The following is a 17,427-nucleotide window of genomic DNA, read 5'->3' on the forward strand; positions in this document are numbered from 1 at the left end:
TTTCTGTAATAAAAGTTCTTCATGTACTACTTTACACAAGGATGAGAACTGCCTTACCAAAACCCAGACAGCAAAGATGTTGATGCTTAAGTTTAGCTGCTGATAATTGTTAGTGCAAACACCCTTGAGCCGTGGCCTCGGGGCCGACGCGGCTTGGTCCGAATCACGTGGTCGGGGGATCTCTCGGTGGCGTGTCCTGGCTTCTGCGGTCGGGAGCCCTCGGGGAAGGCGCCGTCGGCGGGCGAGGGCGTCGTCTTGGCACCTGCACGAGGGTCGGGGCGGTAATTCGGCCCGACCTCTCCGACGATCAAGTTAGCAACGATGTGGAGAGGGTTTTGGAAGAAGGGAGGCAGCAGTCTTCTCTTTGTCGTTGCCCTCCCCCTCCTTTGTTTGGAACTCGGGTGTATTTATAGGTGGGCCTGGGTGTTACCTGACGTCACTGTTTGTAGGGGCAGGTGAATACTTCACGTGGCGTCTGACACGGCCATTGGGGCTGCGTGGGAGGCCGAGCTGCTGCAGGGTATGGCGTGTCTCGGTCGACGTGTTCCCTAGCCTTGGCCGAGCCCAGAGGGCGAAGAATCGGGCTCGTCGGCTGAGGGGTGGTGGCGTTGTTGTGACGGACGGGGTCCAATCGAGGCGTTAATGCGCTTGGGTCGGCGTCCCGGGGTTTCGTTGACCGGGGCGTAAGGCGTTGGTTCAGGGTGGCTGGCGTCATTAGCATCCTGTCGCCATTATTGCCCTTATCATATTCCCCCCCGGAAAGAAGCTATGCGTCGGCGGTCGTAGCGAGAGTCCGAGGCATGGCTTGTGTTTTAGAGCTGATCGGTTGCGGAGACACGGACCCTGGGGGTGCGGAAGGGGGTGTCGTCCCGAGTGGCGCAAGGCTAAGGAACCGAGAAGGGGCCGAGTGTGACTCGGGGGGGGCAAAAAGTCGAAAGGCCGAGGAGCGGCCGAGCATGTCTTGGGTGATGTATAGCCGAAGGGCCGAGGAGCGGCCGAGCATGTCTTGGGTGGCGTAGAGCCGAGGGTCGAGGAGCGGCCGAGCATGTCTTGGGTGGCGTAAAGCCGAAGGGCCGAGGAGCGACCGAGCATGTCTTGGGTGGCGTAAAGCCGAAGGGCCGAGGAGCGACCGAGCATGTCTTGGGTGGCGTAAAGCCGAAGGGCCGAGGAGCGACCGAGCAGATCTTGAGTGGCGTAAAGCCGAAGGGCCGAGGAGCGGCCGAGCATGTCTTGGGTGGCGTAAAGCCGAGGGCCGAGGAGCGACCGAGCATGTCTTGGGTGGCGTAAAGCCGAAGGGCCGAGGAGCGGCCGAGCATGTCTTGGGTGGCGTAAAGCCGAAGGGCCGAGGAGCGACCGAGCATGTCTTGGGTGGCGTAAAGCCGAAGGACCGAGGAGCGACCGAGCAGATCTTGGGTGGCGTAAAGCCGAAGGGCCGAGGAGCGGCCGAGCATGTCTTGGGTGGCGTAAAGCCGAGGGCCGAGGAGTGACCGAGCATGTCTTGGGTGGTGTAAAGCCGAAGGGCCGAGGAGCGACCGAGCAGATCTTGGGTGGCGTAAAGCCGAAGGGCCGAGGAGCGGCCGAGCATGTCTTGGGTGGCGTAAAGCCGAAGGGCCGAGGAGCGGCCGAGCAAGTCTTGGGTGGCGTAAAGCCGAAGGGCCGAGGAGCGGCCGAGCACGTGCATCGGGGCTCTTAAAAGCTGCCGTGTTAATTGCTGCCTCGTGGATGGGGTTTACTTTTACTGCATGTTTCCAGGCGTTGAGGTCGAGGAGGTCCTTGGGCGGCACCGCGTCCTCCGGGTTCGCCACGTCAGGCCTTTCCTTTAATTCGGGGCCCCTTTGGGCATTCTCCGATGCGACGTAACGGGCGCGCGCTTGCGCGAATGTGTTGCCACCCATTCTCGGGAAGCGATGAGGCGTTGACCCTGGCGGGATATCTCCTTTAAACGTTTAGGCGCCTGTCCTCTCCTCGAAGCCTTGCTGCTGCGCTTCCACCTTCGAGCCCCGCCATTGTGTCCCCAAGCTTCTTCCCGGCCTTCCGCGCGGTTTCTGTCTTCTTCTCGAGGTCAGTCGAGATGTCGTCCTCTCCTTCTTCACTTTCCTCCCCGTCTTCCTCTCCCTCTTCCTCTCCCATGCTTAGGGCTGGAGGGGGCGGTCCTCCTTCGACCTTGGCCGAGTCCTTTGATGAGGAGACGGCGCGGTCGCTTGAGGCTTTGATGTGGCCGCATGACATCGACTCGACCATGAGTGAATCTTCGCTGGAGGGACTCCGCGAACGTTATTGCGTCCCGGGCGATTATGCCCTCAGTGCACCTGAGCCAGGGCAGCGGGCGTATGACCCGTTGCCGAAGGGTTTCGCTCTGTCCCTTGATGCTCTGGAGGCGGGTTTGCGTTTCCCCCTTCATCCCTTCATCGTGTCTTGTTTGTCTTTCTGGCGGGTTTCTCCGTCTCAGGTGACGCCGAACTCCTGGCGTTACCTAGTGGTATTCCTAGGGGAGTGCCATTATGCTCATATCACCCCCACCCTCAGCCTCTTTCTTTCCTGTTACCGCTTTTGCAAGGGCTCGGGGGGTTACTTCTTAACGGCTCGAACTGGATTTCGCGTTGGGGGTGCCCCTTCTAATAACAAGGGATGGAAGGGGAGATTTTTTTATGTCAGTCGTGCACAGGATTGGGGCTTCGGGGTTCGGTGGTCTGGGAGGGTGATTGACAATACCCCCCCTTGTTTGGGCGAGGTGGATCGCCAAGCTCGAGAGAGGCTCAAAGAGATTCTCCCTAAGTCGCAAACCATCCATACCATGACCGAGCAGTGGTTGGTCGCGGCGGGCCTTAGCCCAGTGCCTCAGGGTATGTCAGTGACATTTGTGTCGGGCGGGATGCTAACATTTTCCATTTCCTGTAGAGATGGTGAACCTCTGGTCGCTCCTGGGGGACCCGGCGTCGCAGCTTCCTTCCCCGACTCCGGAGACCGAATCCCAACTTCCACAGCCGGCCTCGGCAGCCGAATCGATACCCCCTCCCCCGGCGCCGGTTACCGAACCGCGTCCGGGCACGGAGGGTGCCCCTTTGGAGGTGGGGGACGAGCGCCCTTTGAAGAAGGTGAAGACATGTGCGTCGAGGGGGCCGGGAGCGAGCTCTCACCAGGGTGGGGTCGGGCCTGGTCGGCGTGCGGCGGGGAAGGGGCCTCGGCCCGTTTCCGTGCGTGACTTGTGCCGACTCCCGGCCGGGGACGGGGAGCCGTTTCTGACGCGGCTGGTCAGCGAGATCCCGCGTGGTGAGCCCTGCGAGCCGCTGGTCGCCCGTTGGGAAGGTCTTTGCCGGGGGGATAGGGTGTGGGCCGGAGGGGATCCCTCTGCGGCGTTCCTGCGAGGGGCGCTCCATCCCGACCTGGCTCGGGATTTGTACACCCTGTCCTCGGAGACACTCCTCAGCAAGTCTGCTCAGTCGCTGGTCTGGGTAAGTATACCTTTCTCTTAGGGTTCGGCTGCTTGGTACCGATTTCCTTGACCCATTCTCTTCTTGCAGGGTCTCCATTATGCGACGGCCCTGATGGACAGGGTGCGAGATGCCGGCCATACCGTTGGGGGCCTCGTCAGTCGTAACACCGAGCTCTGCCACCAGATGGCGGAGATTCGGGCAAAAAACGATCCGGAGGCCGTGGCGGCTACCGAGGAGTGTGCCTCGGGTTTTGAGGCGGAAGTGGTCCGTCTCCAGTCGGAGCTTGAGGCCTCCAAAGAGGCCAACGACGCCTTGAGGGAAGCCAACGAGGAGCTCCAAAAAGTGATGCGGATAGAACGGACCGAGCTCCGTCTGGTGAAGGCAGAGGCGAGTGCCCTTAGCAAAAAGCTGGAGGGTGCGAACACCGAGGTAAAAAGGGCCTCGGACGCATTGGCGGAGGAGACCCTGCTTCGACCCCTGAAGGACAAGGCGCTCATCGAGGCGTACAAGAGGTCGGAGGGGTTCGAGCTCGGGCTGACGCGGACGGGGCGGGTATCCTTCGAATACGGGTATCGGGTCGCCACGTCGCGCTTCCGTGCTCGGCATCCTGGTCTCGAGGTAGACGAGGACCCCTTCACCCCACACTCCTCGGACCGAGGTGTGGATATGCCCGAGGAGGTTCCCTTCGACGACCGCCTGGAGGTCCCCCGCCAGTAAGGACGGGTTTCTTGTATTTGTCGCATGCGGCTTCCCGCGCGCTAAGTTGTTGTATTTCCTCTGGGTGCCAAGTCTTGTATCTCGGCTCCTTTTTTGAAATAAAGGAAGCTTTCTACCATTCTTGTACTGTCCGGCCAAAGAGGCTTTTTGTTTGGTGGAGCGAACTTCCCTTGTTCTAAACAAAAAATTTCCTGAGGTTCCGGACGTTCCAAGTTCTCGGCAAGCGGGACCCGTCCATTGTCGTGAGCCTGTATGTGCCTGGTCGGACCACCTCGGTGACCCGATAAGGTCCTTCCCAGTTGGGGGCCAGCTTCCCCCTAGCCTTGGTCGGGTCGCTGACTTCGGCCCTTCGTAGAACTAAGTCGTTCATTTTGATAGGCCGGGGTCGTACCCTGCGGTTGTATACCCGGGCAACGACTCTTTTGTAAGAAAGATCCCTCAGGTGTGCGTCGGAGTGTCGCTCCTCGATCAGGTCCAAGCCGGCGCGTAGTCCCTGGTCCGATGTGGTCTCGTGATACTCTTCTACTCGAGGAGTCGGAAATACCACCTCGGGGGGTAGGACGGCCTCGGTCCCGTACGAGAGACTGTAGGGTGATTCCCCGGTGGCTGTTTTGGGGGTGGTTCGTAAGGACCACAAGATGCTGGGTAACTCCTCGACCCAGGCCGTTCGGGAAGCTGATACCCTTTTTTTGAGCCCGTCCAGGATAGATCGGTTTGTTACCTCGGTCAGTCCATTCGTCTGGGGGTAGGCTACCGAGCTGTGTTTTAACCGGATTCCATAGTTAGCGCAGAATTCTTGAATCCTTTTGCCAGCGAATTGGGTCCTGTTGTCCGTGACGATGGTTCTGGGTAGGCCGAACCGGGTCACGATGTTTCTCCATATGAACTTCTTGATCTGCTGCTCGGTGATCGTCGCCAGCGGTTCAGCTTCCGGCCATCTGGTGAAGTAGTCTATCGCGACCACAATATATCTTCTCTGTCCCGAGGCTGGGGGGAAGGGGCCGAGGAGATCCAGCCCCCATTGTGCGAACGGCCACGCGCAACTGATGGGGGAGAGCGGTACCGCCGGCAGTTGGGGGGTCCGGGCGTGCCTTTGGCACGGGCCGCATTTCTGTACGTAGGCTTTCGCGTCCTGGACCATGGTGGGCCAGTAATAGCCTTGGCGGAGAATTTTGCAGGCCAGGGTTCGGCCGGCGATGTGCTCCCTGCAAATCCCTTCGTGGACCTCGGCCAAGACTGTTGCTGCCTCTTCTGGTTCGAGGCACCGCAGAAGAGGGTGGGAGAAAGACCGCTTGTACAGCCGTCCGTTCATTTCTGAGTACCATGCCCGGTTTCGGCGGATACGTCGAGCCGCGGCTTCATCGGTGGGGAGGGTCCCATCGCGTTTGTAGCGCAGCATGTCCCCAACCCAGGTGGCTCGGGTGTCGGCTGCGGACACGCACGAGACCGGGATAGAGCGGGAGGGGAGCTCCTCGATTCCGAGGGCGGTGCCCGGGGGTCGCTTCGAGGCTAGCTTGGCCAGCTCATCGGCTCGGTCGTTCTGATGTCTTGGCACCCTGGATACCACGAAGTGTGCGAAATAGGAGGCTAGGTTTTTTACCTCTACTACGTATTTTGCCATGGTGGGTTCTCTGGCCTCGTATCCGTCGTTAAGTTGCTCGGTCACCAACTGCGAATCGGTAAGGACTTCGATGGCGTTGACCTGCATCTCGCGGGATAGTCTGAGCCCCGCCAGGAGTGCTTCGTACTCTGCTTCGTTGTTGGTAGCACGGAACCCGAAGCGGAGGGAACGCTCGAACGTCAGCCCATCGGGGGCGGATAGCACGAGTCCTGCGCCGACCCCCGTTGATCTGGACGAGCCGTCCACCTGTAGGACCCATGTTCCGCCTAGTTCGTTGGGAGGCTGCCCTTCAGCGTGGACGAGCTCAGCGATGAAGTCGGCTAGCACCTGCGCTTTAATGGCGGTCCTGGGTGCGTAGCGGATGTCGAACTCCCCGAGCTCGACCGACCATTTGAGGAGTCGACCTGCTATATCGAACTTTGACAATACTTGACTGAGGGGTTGGTCGGTGATTACCTTGATCGGATGAGCTTGAAAGTAGGGGCGTAACTTTCTGGCCGCCAACACGAGCGCGAGGGCGAGCTTCTCGATCGGGGGGTATCGCTCCTCGGGCCCGTTCAGGACGTGGCTGGTGTAGTAGACGGGGAGCTGTTCGCCAGCTTCCCTGATAAGGACGGAGCTAACCGCATGTTGAGAGGCTGCCAAGTAGATGCCGAGTTCCTCCCTGACGGTGACTGTCGTGAGGCGGGGAAGGTTGGCTAGGTGTAGCTGGACTTGCCGGAAAGCTTCCTCACACTGGGGCATCCATTGGAAATTCTTTGGGCTTCTTACTGCACGAAAGAAGGCGAGGCAGCGATCGCCCGACCGGGACAGGAATCGGGATAGGGCTGCTAGCCGTCCATTCAGTCGCTGTAGGTCTTTAAGCGTTCGGGGAGCCTGCATGTCGAGGATTGCCTGGACCTTTTCTGGGTTGACGTCGATTCCCCTTTCGTGTATGATGAATCCAAGGAACTTTCCTGACCTGACGCCGAAGGCGCACTTTGCGGGGTTGAGTCGTAGACCATAGTTTCGGAGGGTGGTGAATGTTTCTGCCAAGTCTGTTAAGTGATCTCCTGAGACGCGGCTTTTCACAATCATGTCGTCCACGTATACCTCTATGTTTCGCCCTATCTGTGGGGCGAATATCTTGTTGATGGTCCTCTAGTAAGTTGCGCCTGCGTTCTTCAGCCCGAACGGCATTACTTTGTAGAAATATACTCCTAGGCTAGTGATGAAGGCCGTGTGTTTCTGGTCCTCGGGTGCCATTCGGATCTGATTATATCCGGAGAAGGCGTCCAAGAATGAGAGGCGGGCGTGCCCCGTGGTTGCGTTCACGAGCTGATCGATTCTCGGGAGGGGGTAGCAATCTTTAGGGCACGCCCGATTGAGGCTGGTGTAGTCAACACACATTCGCCAGCTCCCATTATGCTTTTTTACCAGAACTACATTGGACAGCCATTGCGGGTACTTGACCTCCTCTATAAAGCCAGCGGCGAGGAGCCGATTCACCTCTTCGCGGATGGCTTGCTGCCTTTCCGGGGCCTGGGGTCGGGGCTTTTGTTTCACCGGGCGGGCTTCCGGCGATATATTGAGGCGATGTTGGGCCGCCTTCGGGTCCACGCCGGCTGCGTCGGACAGCGACCAGGCGAAAATATCGGCATTCTCTTGTAAGAGTCTGACTAGTTGCTCCCGCTCGCCCTGGGGCAGATCCGAACCGACCTTGATGGTTTAGTCCGGGCGGTCCTTTCTTAATGGTACGTCATAGGTTGGGGCTGACGGCTCGGGGTGCAGACTTGGCCGCTTCATTTCTCTGGGATCGTCCAGGGGTGCTTCAGCCTTCGCCCTCTTGTGTAGAGAAACCGCCGTTAGGTAGCATTGCCTGGATTCCCGGGGGCTTCCCCAAACTTCTCCCGTTCCTACGTGGGTCGGGAATTTCACAGTCTGATGGTAGGTGGAAACCAGGGCTCTGCTTTTGTTGAGGGAGGGGCGGCCAAGGATGGCGTTGTACACTGTGGGCAGGTCCACTAACAGGAAGGTGGACATCACTGTTTTGGCCTTGGGCGGGGTTCCCAGAGTCAGAGGTAGTGTGACTGATCCCAATGGTGTGACCGAGTTGCCAGTGAACCCCGTGAGGTCCGAGCGGACAGGTTCCAAAGCTTCTTCCGTAAGCCCCAGCTTCTGGAAGGCGTCGAGGAACAATATATCCGCCGAGCTTCCAGTGTCAATCATGATCCTTCTCACCTGGGCATTGGCGATTTTGGCCGTGATCACGAGTGCGTCATCGTGCTCTTGTCGCTCGGCGCCTTCCGGGGGAAATGCGACCCGGGGGTCGGGGGTTCCACGGGGCCCCTCGTTCCTGGCCCAGCGGGCGTAGGCTTTCCTTCCGGACATGCTGTCCCCCCCGGAGGCTGGGCCCCCTGTGATGACGCTGATCAAGCGCTCGGGGGGGTCGGTCAGGCAGGGCGGGGGGTCACTGCCTGTCTGTACGCACGGGTCGAGACGCCCCTCGCGGCGGAGCTCATAGATTTGCCGCGAAAGCTCGCGGCATTCCTCAGTGTCATGTCCGTTTTGGCGGTGGAAGCGGCAGTATTTTGACCGGTCGGCCAGCTCTCGCGGATTGTTCATCGGGTAGGGGGTTTTGAGCAGTCCCCTTTCCCTGATCTGGAGAAAGATCTCTGTTCGCGATGCGCCCGTCGGGAGCGGGCGAGATCGTAGCGGGGGAGGATCGGGCTGGTGGAGCTTGCGTCTGGGAGGGAGTTGTCCCTCAGCCGGCTCTGGTCTTTCCCTCTTGGATTCCTGTTGCTTTCCCCCCGTCCAGGCTTCGACTTCAACGAACTGGTTCGCGCGTTGGAGCATCTCGGGGACCGAGGTAGGGGGTCGCTCGACGAGAGACCAGAAGAGTCGGGAGGGACGCAAGCCTGTCACGAACGCTTGCATTGACAGCGAAGGGTGAGCGTCCGGGAGTTCCCGGACCCTTGCCGCGAAGCGATTTACGTAAAGGGAGAGGGGCTCATCCTCTTTCTGGCTGAGTCCGAGGAGGAACGCCATGGAAGGCTTCGGGCGTGCGCAAGCTATGAAGTGGAGCTCGAAGTCCTTGGCGAGCTGGTCGAATGAGGCGATCGTCGCAGTCTTCAAACCTCCATACCATGCGAGGGCCGGTCCTCTCAACGTGGTGGGGAATGCCCTGCTCATTAGGGCGTCCGAAGTTCCGTATAACGCCATCTGGGCCCGGAAGGCCGCCGTGTGGTCGGACGGGTCGGCGGAGCCGTCATAAGTGTCCAGGGGGGGAAGTCGGAAGCCTGGGGGAATGGCATGCTCTAGTATCTTTGGAACAAACGGCGATCCCTGATGCTTGGCTTCCGCGGGCCCCCCTGGCGACCCGGCACGGATCTCCTTTTGCACATCGTCAAGCCGTTGGTTGACGAGGCGCAACTGAGTGCGCAGGGAATCCGCGGAGCTTGAGGATAGCGCCTCCGGCTCTGTACGACCTGGGAAGAGCATCGCCTGTTCCCCGGGCTGAGATAGGGGCATCCGAGGTGACGTGGGGGGCTCTTGGGGCGGGGTGGGAGCTCGGCTGGGCGCCCCTTGTTGATATGACGGTTGGGGAACCGGGGGCCGCGATTGGCGAGAAACAAGGGGGACAATGGTTTGCACCATGTCGGTGAGTAGTTGGACCTGGTGAGTGAGGTCGTGGAAGGCTTCGGACGAAACGGGCGATGGGTTGCTGGGGCCCCCTTCGGGGGGCAACAGGCCCGGGTTGTTGAAGATCCGCCAGTAGCGCTCCGAAGCCGTAGCGGGACGTTCGTCCCGAGGTTCTTGAAGCGGGGGGAATTCCCTCGTTCCCTCGGTCGCGTATGGCCCTCCAATCGTGAGTCCGACACGACCATCCCGATGATTCCGCGACATGCTGGGGACCCTTCCTCTAGCGCCAAAATGTTAGTGCAAACACCCTTGAGCCGTGGCCTCGGGGCCGACGCGGCTTGGTCTGAATCACGTGGTCGGGGGATCTCTCGGTGGCGTGTCCTGGCTTCCGCGGTCGGGAGCCCTCGGGGAAGGCGCCGTCGGTGGGCGGGGGTGTCGTCTTGGCACCTGCACGAGGGTAGGGGCGGTAATTCAGCCCGACCTCTCCGACGATAAAGTTAGCAACGATGTGGAGAGGGTTTTGGAAGAAGGGAGGCAGCAATCTTCTCTTTGTCGTTGCCCTCCCCCTCCTTTGTTTGGAACTCGGGTGTATTTATAGGTGGGCCTGGGTGTTACCTGACGTCATTGTTTGTAGGGGCAGGTGAATACTTCACGTGGCGTCTAACACGGCCATTGGGGCTGCGTGGGAGGCCGAGCTGCTGCAGGGTATGGCGCGTCTCGATCGACGTGTTCCCTAGCCTTGGCCGAGCCCAGAGGGCGAAGAACCGGGCTCGTCGGCTGAGGGGTGGTGGCGTTGTTGTAACGGACGGGGTCCAATCGAGGCGTTAATGCGCCTGGGTCGGCGTCCCGGGGTTTCGTTGACCGGGGCGTGAGGCGTTGGTTCAGGGTGACTGGCGTCATTCGCATCCTGTCGCCATTATTGCCCTTATCAATAATAATCCTAAATCTGCGGCAATTCATTTAATTGCTTCCCTTCACAAAGATTGACCACTTCACTTCAACTAGCAGTCGTGAAAAATGGCTCTCTCTATATAGTCAGCAAGAAGACATGGTTACATGATGCACAGTTCATGACTTTTCCCTTCTCTCACTTTCTACTCGAAGAGATAAGCTTCGATGAAGCAGCACAAAGATATCTAAAGAGTGCACGTACTTCACCTTGCATCGTGCATGAGAAGCGGCAACGGCATTGGTCGGTGCTCTAAGCTGAAGCCAGTCGTAGGGCAAGTCTCCTTTGGCAGGTCATTGACTCATCGGAGGAAACGCATCACCGATGCATTCAACCTTACCTCCTTTCTCTCTGAGTCACCTGCCAAGGGAGAGAAGCCCCACAACTGGCTCGCTTAACTCGCGAACTCTTATCTATTTGCTTCGCTTGCTGCTTCTCCACACTGTTCTTCGCCTCTCTTGCGGTCTCTTATAGGGCAACCTCTCGGGTCAGGGACAGCATTGTGAGCCCCTGAATCAGTGGCATATGCCAGGGGACTTGGAAGGGTTATGCCATGGATATCCCTCTCCCACAGCAGCCTCAAGGAGGCTCCCTTTTAATCCTGAAGTCCATTTCTCAGATTGCAACCCACAGCTGATGGCCTCAGTATGTGATTCTTCGTGGCGTTGTGCGTTTCTTCATGGCAGCATTTAAGGTGAGAGGAAGATGTGGAGAGTGAGTGAAGGAGAGAAAGCCAGTGGGGGAGTCAGAAGACATATTCTCCTTCTTTTCTTCTCTCCATTGTAAAGGGATGGATGGAAAGAGGCGCATATGCTGTAGTATATGCTTCCTGTGCTCGCGAAAAAGACATGGACTTGTCGGACTAAAATTCTTCTTTGCAGGTATCATATCTTCTCCTTTTATTACAAATACATGGAAGATTGGAATGAAGCGAAGAACTGCATGAATTGCTACCAAAAAACCTTAGTTTCCCATATGTACTCCAACTTTTCGATCTATAGTCATAAATATCAAGACAATTTTCATCTTCCCCACATCATCTATTACTTTTTTGATAATTTAGGTCTCGAAGAGTAAAAAAAAACATGTTTGTGTGGGATATCATTTCTCGATCATTAAGTGAAGAAAAAGATGATCAAAATGAATGGTAGCGTTAAGAAGGTTAGGATTAGCTTAGTTGTCAAAGGCTAAAGGCAAGGGAAAGACATTAAAGAAAGATTGTGATAGATGAAGAACAAGATCACTGCATCATTCTTATATATGTGGCAATTAACTGAACCATGAGAGTGAGTGATATCATTCTTATACTATCTCTTCTCTATATGAATTATTAAAGTCTATTATTTTTCAAGTGACCATTCAATATAATACGATTAGCATAACCTTTGAGGATTTAATACCATACATCTGCTTTTGCGAGCTCACATACTGATGAAACAATATATATACTCTTTGAAATTAACATGTATTTTTTAAATCCTCAATTAACTAACTTTACTTGCAAGAAAATTTCGTAAACATGTTTTCTGATTTAATTATTTTGAAAATTCTTTTTTCCAGAAAAAATATTCTTGAAAATTTGAGAGCCAAATGCTTTATAAATACTAGACAATTTCTTAGTTCATTTTATGTATGACGTAGAAGGAAAAAAAAAAAATCCAATAAGAGCTCTTAAAATTTTTTATACATTTGTAGATAGATAAATACATTTGCAAAGAAAAGAGTAATATATCTGCAAGGGATACGAAAGACTATATGTTCATATATTGGAGGTTTATTTATCTTTAAATAATAAAATGTTTAGATATTGATTTCGTAAATTGTCTTGAGTTTATATCATATGTTAGCTAGAGAGATAATATATAAAAATATAAAATAATCTATTATCATATAATTAATAATGGAAGTTGATTCCCTGATATACTTTGAAATCACTGATTAGGCTTTGTGAGTATAAAATTTCACAAACTTAATTATCAAGTCATTAAAAATATTTTATCATAATATTATAATAATTTTATTTTAATGACAAATACTCTAACGATTCTAAGTAAAGAAAATAAGTCTGAAAACAATTAGTGTTAATTGACAACCTAAATTTTATTGTATTAATTAATAATTTATTCACTAAAGCTTTATCGTTTAAGGTCGTTAAGGAACATGTTCTTTGAGGTGTATGAGCAACCTGTAAATGATATGATAATTCATGTTTGAGTAGGCATCATAATTAATATTTTTTTATATAATTAAAATTATTTATTTCTATCATCCTATATGCATTTATACATATACATGCTATTATTTAATATAATAATAGAATTTCTTGATAAGATAAAATTAGTATGGGCTACATTAGAAAAAACTAATAATGTTATAGTATATTAAGAAATAATATTAATGATATACAATCATTATAACTTACATTAACAATTAGACCTAATATAGTATTATTATAATTAGTAGACTTATTAATTTATTTTTTAAAATTATTAATCACATATAAAATACTTTTTAAAATTTAATAATCAAATTAGATAAAATTATTTTTTAAAATAAATTTTAATTTTTTATTATGATTCTAAACCCTTTGTTTTATATCTTAATTAATAAGTCAAGTGGATGTATATTAGATTTTGTGGTTTAATTAATTAGGATAAAATATATTAAGGATATAATTAGATTATCGATTAGTAAAAGAAAATTCAAATATTGGAAGATAATTACAATGAGAGAAACTCTTTTAATATATTTTTTATAATTTTATTTTTTAACTAAAATACCTTTATTCGCACCTATATAATGACAATATCTCATAGAGATCTTATTATCAAGATATCTTTTCTCATTCCTTCTTCGTAAGTCAATAAGGAGGAAAGGAGAAGGTTTCGCAAAGTTTGAGTGATCTTATTCGATATTAACACTCAAACGTACGTATCCAATTATATGATAATTTAGATTTCAATTTGAACTTAACTATATCACGCATAATAGTTTGATCTTCACCTTGACCTCCTTTATGACCGTAAGTTTTCATGATTCTATGGTTTATAATGTAGATCATCATATTCAAATTATTAGGGATTAATACACTCCAAGTTTAAGAAATTTAAATCAAATAATACTATATATATATATATATATAGAGGATTATACTATATAAAACAATTGTGATTATCTTTCAATATTACAATTTTTAAATTTTCGTTTATTATTTATTATATACACAGAAATATGATTTTCAGAATTATAATAATAGTTATTATTTCAAACCAATGAGAGAAGTGGAATTGGATAAGGGTCAAGGTTTAGTCAACGTCTTCTTCGTCTCCTAAAACAAACATAAAATTACTATTCTCTTCATAAAGGCAGTCTCCATTCACTTGATATTATTCTCTTCTGCTCACTTAGAAGGAACAAAACAGGGGCTTAAGAGACATCAGCCCCGGAAAGGCCGTGAAGTCTCTTGTTGGTGTTGGCGAAAGGGATGCATCGGAACTGAGCCCCGCTGGATCGCCTCGGCTCCTGATCCTTTTCTCTCCTCGATTCGAGGTAATCTTTTATCGATTTGCTTTTTCTTATGCTTTTTTTTTTCTTCGAGTGTTTGATGTCATCTCGGACTTTCGTGGGTTGGGAGTTGTGATTGTCGACGGATTTCCTATTTTTGATTCTATTCCGAGCGAGTTGCCCGTTCAAACGCGTGATTTTTAGGGATGAACTAACTGGGCTTCTCCGGGTGACTATGGTTCGTAGGGAAGTATTGATCAGTTAGGGTTTTCTGAAATCAGCATGATTTCAGTTCTGGGGTGCGAGTGAGTAATTATTTTGGTTCTACTCTCTGGAACCTGTGACAAAAATCGATTTTTTCGTCTCGCAGTCTGTAAAGGCACCATCTTTCTTCTTTTCCGAGTCGGATTTCTATAATCGTGCATCGTGTCACGCTTGGAGTTTAATTTGAGCTCTTGGATTTGGTACACTATGGGGACATATTTGAGAAAGTAGTTGTTTTTTCCTTTTAACTTTTCCTGAAGTTTGTAATTTTCTTTTCCTTTCCGGTTCGGTCCTTCGTGCTTTGAACTTCCTCATTCTTTTCTTGTCATATTTTCCTATGTTACGATGTTAATTGAGATTTGATCTTGGTTATCTAGGTTAATATCTAGGAAAAGCATGTAATCTTTTAACAATTATTCATAGGTTCTCCGTTGCCCTTCATATCTCACTGAGTTGGTGGCGTGTATACTAGTGGTTTATGTCAAATACGAGATCGTAATAAGTTCCCATCTTGCAATCAGGAAGTTGTTTGTACTCGAAAAAGTCAATTACAGGGAGCTTTGAGCTCCTTCTTATGGCTGTTGCCAAGGGCAACAACAGAGATCCACTCTACAGCTGCTACAAGGTCCCTGGCCTCAGTGATCCTATCCTAGAAGCCCCCTATATCTCTTACCTTGAAGACCGATATGCTTTACGTGAAGAATTGGGTTGGGGTCAATTCGGAGTTATCAGGGCTTGCTCTGACATGCTTACTGGTGAGTCAGCCGCCTGCAAGTCGATTGCAAAGGATCGCCTTGTTACCCCCGAGGATATTCGGAGCATCAAGCTTGAAATTGAGGTCATGGCTTGGCTTTCTGGCCACCCAAATGTTGTCGACCTGAAGGCTGTATATGAGGATAATGACTATGTGCACATAGTGATGGAGCTCTGTGCTGGAGGGGAGCTCTTCGAGCGCCTCGAGAAGCATGGCTGCTTCCCTGAATGTGAGGCTGCCGTCCTGTTCCGGCATCTCATGGAAGTCGTAGTGTTCTGCCATGACAAGGGTGTTGTTCACAGGGACCTTAAGCCCGAGAATATTCTGATGGCTACCAAGTCTTCATCTTCACCAATTAAACTGGCAGACTTTGGGTTAGCTACTTATATTAAGCCAGGTATGTCCATCATTCTTAATTCACTTAAGTCAGTTTGTTATATCACTTATTTTGCTTTTATTAATTTTAAATGTAATCAACAGGGGAGAGCTTGTCTGGGACTGTTGGAAGTCCATTTTACATAGCACCGGAGGTATTGACAGGGGGATACAATGAGGCAGCCGATGTATGGAGTGCAGGAGTGATCCTTTATATTCTTCTTAGTGGGATGCCGCCCTTTTGGGGGAAGACCAAGTCAAAGATATTTGAATCAGTTAGATCTGCTGAACTACGGTTTCCATCTGATCCATGGAGAAGTGTTTCCGACTCTGCAAAGGAATTAATTAGAGGAATGCTTTTCAGGGATCCTGCCAAGAGACTCACAGCTAAACAAGTTATAGGTAAGCTATAAGTGTATGACAGACTTCACCTGATAGAATTAATTTCTTAATAATATTATACCTGGAACATGACCATTTGGATTACGTGCAGTTTGATACTATGCTCAATGGTAATAACCATTGGAAAAGTGCTGTTTGATTAATTTTAACCATTGAACATCTAATGTATATGACTAAAACTATCCAAATATTGTTATATATTTCCCGATGATAGGTTATAAAGTTCAATGAAGAGAATTAGGCTGCCAAGGTTACAAACTCCAATGAAGAGAATTATGTTGCCAAGACAGTAATTTTGTGATTCTCAACAATGATTCTTTTGCTAACAACGCTGTTTCTGTTCCATATACACTATTGAAGTTACGGAGTAACTGTTCAAGCTCATCCCATTTTTGAGGCCCCTGCATTACGAGGCATTTTTCTTCTCCATTCAAACCCTTCTATCTTGGTTTATCAAGTCTTTGAGGTGGCTTATTTTTTCCACAGACCATTCCTGGATAAAGGAGCACATGCAGCAACATGAAGTCCCATGTGGGCAATGCTGTGAAATCAGCTTTACACTGAGAGATCTGGGTAGCTGTTCATTCTCGACCCCGCTTGTCTCTGCAAGTCGTGATGTCAGCTTTAGTACTGGTTCTCTTGTTTCCTGCCAGACACTGGCAGATCATTCTTCCCCTGCATTCACTTGTAGATCATCATTTTCTTCAGTTATTTTTGACACTCCTTGCCCCTCTACGATCAGCTTCTCTTTCCAGAGCAGTTGTGAGTCTGACAACCACAGATTCTCCTCACCAATACCAGTGATGCCAAGTTTTGCATTCTTCACACCTGAGCAACAAAAAACATTCAGTTTTACAAGTGATGAATCAAAGACCGACACATCAAAGACAGGTATTTTTTTCTCCAGTTGCTCTTTCTGTATAGTGCTTTCTTAATTATTTTCCTTTCATATTACTGTGGGATGTGCAGACGCCAGCTGTAAGAAGCGCATTATGTCGCCCGACTCAGCTGCATGCTTTGGTCGAGATTTTAGCGAATTGGAGCACAAGTGGCTTGAAGCTAGAAGGGTTCCTGTGACTGGTTCTAGAGGCATTGGCATCCACAGCAGAAGGAACCACACCATTGGGCTCGGAGAGCTAGAGCAGCTTGACCTTGTGGTTTCGGAGTCGGTCATACGTTGGGCATCATGCACACACCTCTCAGATTCACCATCTCTCAGGTCCTCCCTTGTCTGCTGACATCCACAGACCTCAGATTGATGAATCTGTCTGTGATTAATACTTCATATCAAGTTTGTCAGCCTAACTCGAGTGTCAGATACTGAGCTGGCTGCCCTTGTTTAGAAAGTCCTTGATTAGCTGACTTTCTTCTCTCGTTCAAATTGTTTAGCATACGGTAGAGCCCGTCAATGTATGTGTTTTGTGTTATACATGTATTAGTAGTGAATCACTAGTGTGAGACAAGCATTTGGGGATTTGTACGCAACAACTAACATTTTTCTTTGTATCAACTGTTTACTTAATGATGTATACTGCATGGCAAATCTTGAGTGATATTCTAGTGTTGGTCTAAATCTGTTTAGGCAGCTTGATATTTCTCATGAGGTTCGACAGTGGGTCTGTTGCTGGGTTTCATCAACGAACGACAGCTTGTTTTAAGTTTCCTCACTCAGCTGAAGTGGAAAGTTTATCTATCAACAGGATGAAATGTTGTTAAGGATAATTATTGACAGGATAATAGCTCTCTTTCATGGTTGCTTTCCCAGATGAGGACAACAAACATTTTC

At 50.5% G+C, this 17,427-nt stretch overlaps 1 protein-coding gene across 2 annotated transcripts; it reads left to right on the forward strand.

Annotated features, from left to right (window-relative positions):
• The first annotated feature begins 13,717 nt into the window (after positions 1 to 13,717).
• LOC135653866 (calcium-dependent protein kinase 26-like) lies at positions 13,718 to 17,194 on the forward strand. 2 transcript variants are annotated; one of them, XM_065175481.1, is made up of 5 exons: positions 13,718 to 13,891; positions 14,534 to 15,261; positions 15,345 to 15,641; positions 16,128 to 16,532; positions 16,611 to 17,194. In XM_065175481.1, exons 2-5 carry the CDS (start codon positions 14,685 to 14,687, stop codon positions 16,877 to 16,879), a joined length of 1,548 nt encoding a protein of 515 aa, XP_065031553.1. In that variant the 5' UTR covers positions 13,718 to 13,891; positions 14,534 to 14,684; the 3' UTR covers positions 16,880 to 17,194. The 2 variants fall into 2 exon arrangements, with proteins under 2 accessions (XP_065031553.1, XP_065031554.1); XM_065175482.1 differs by having other exon boundaries at positions 14,632 to 15,261.
• Positions 17,195 to 17,427: the final 233 nt, after the last annotated feature.

The sequence above is a fragment of the Musa acuminata genome, unplaced genomic scaffold (assembly GCF_036884655.1).
Source record: "Musa acuminata AAA Group cultivar baxijiao unplaced genomic scaffold, Cavendish_Baxijiao_AAA HiC_scaffold_42, whole genome shotgun sequence".
In the NCBI taxonomy this organism is placed as follows: domain Eukaryota; kingdom Viridiplantae; phylum Streptophyta; class Magnoliopsida; order Zingiberales; family Musaceae; genus Musa; species Musa acuminata.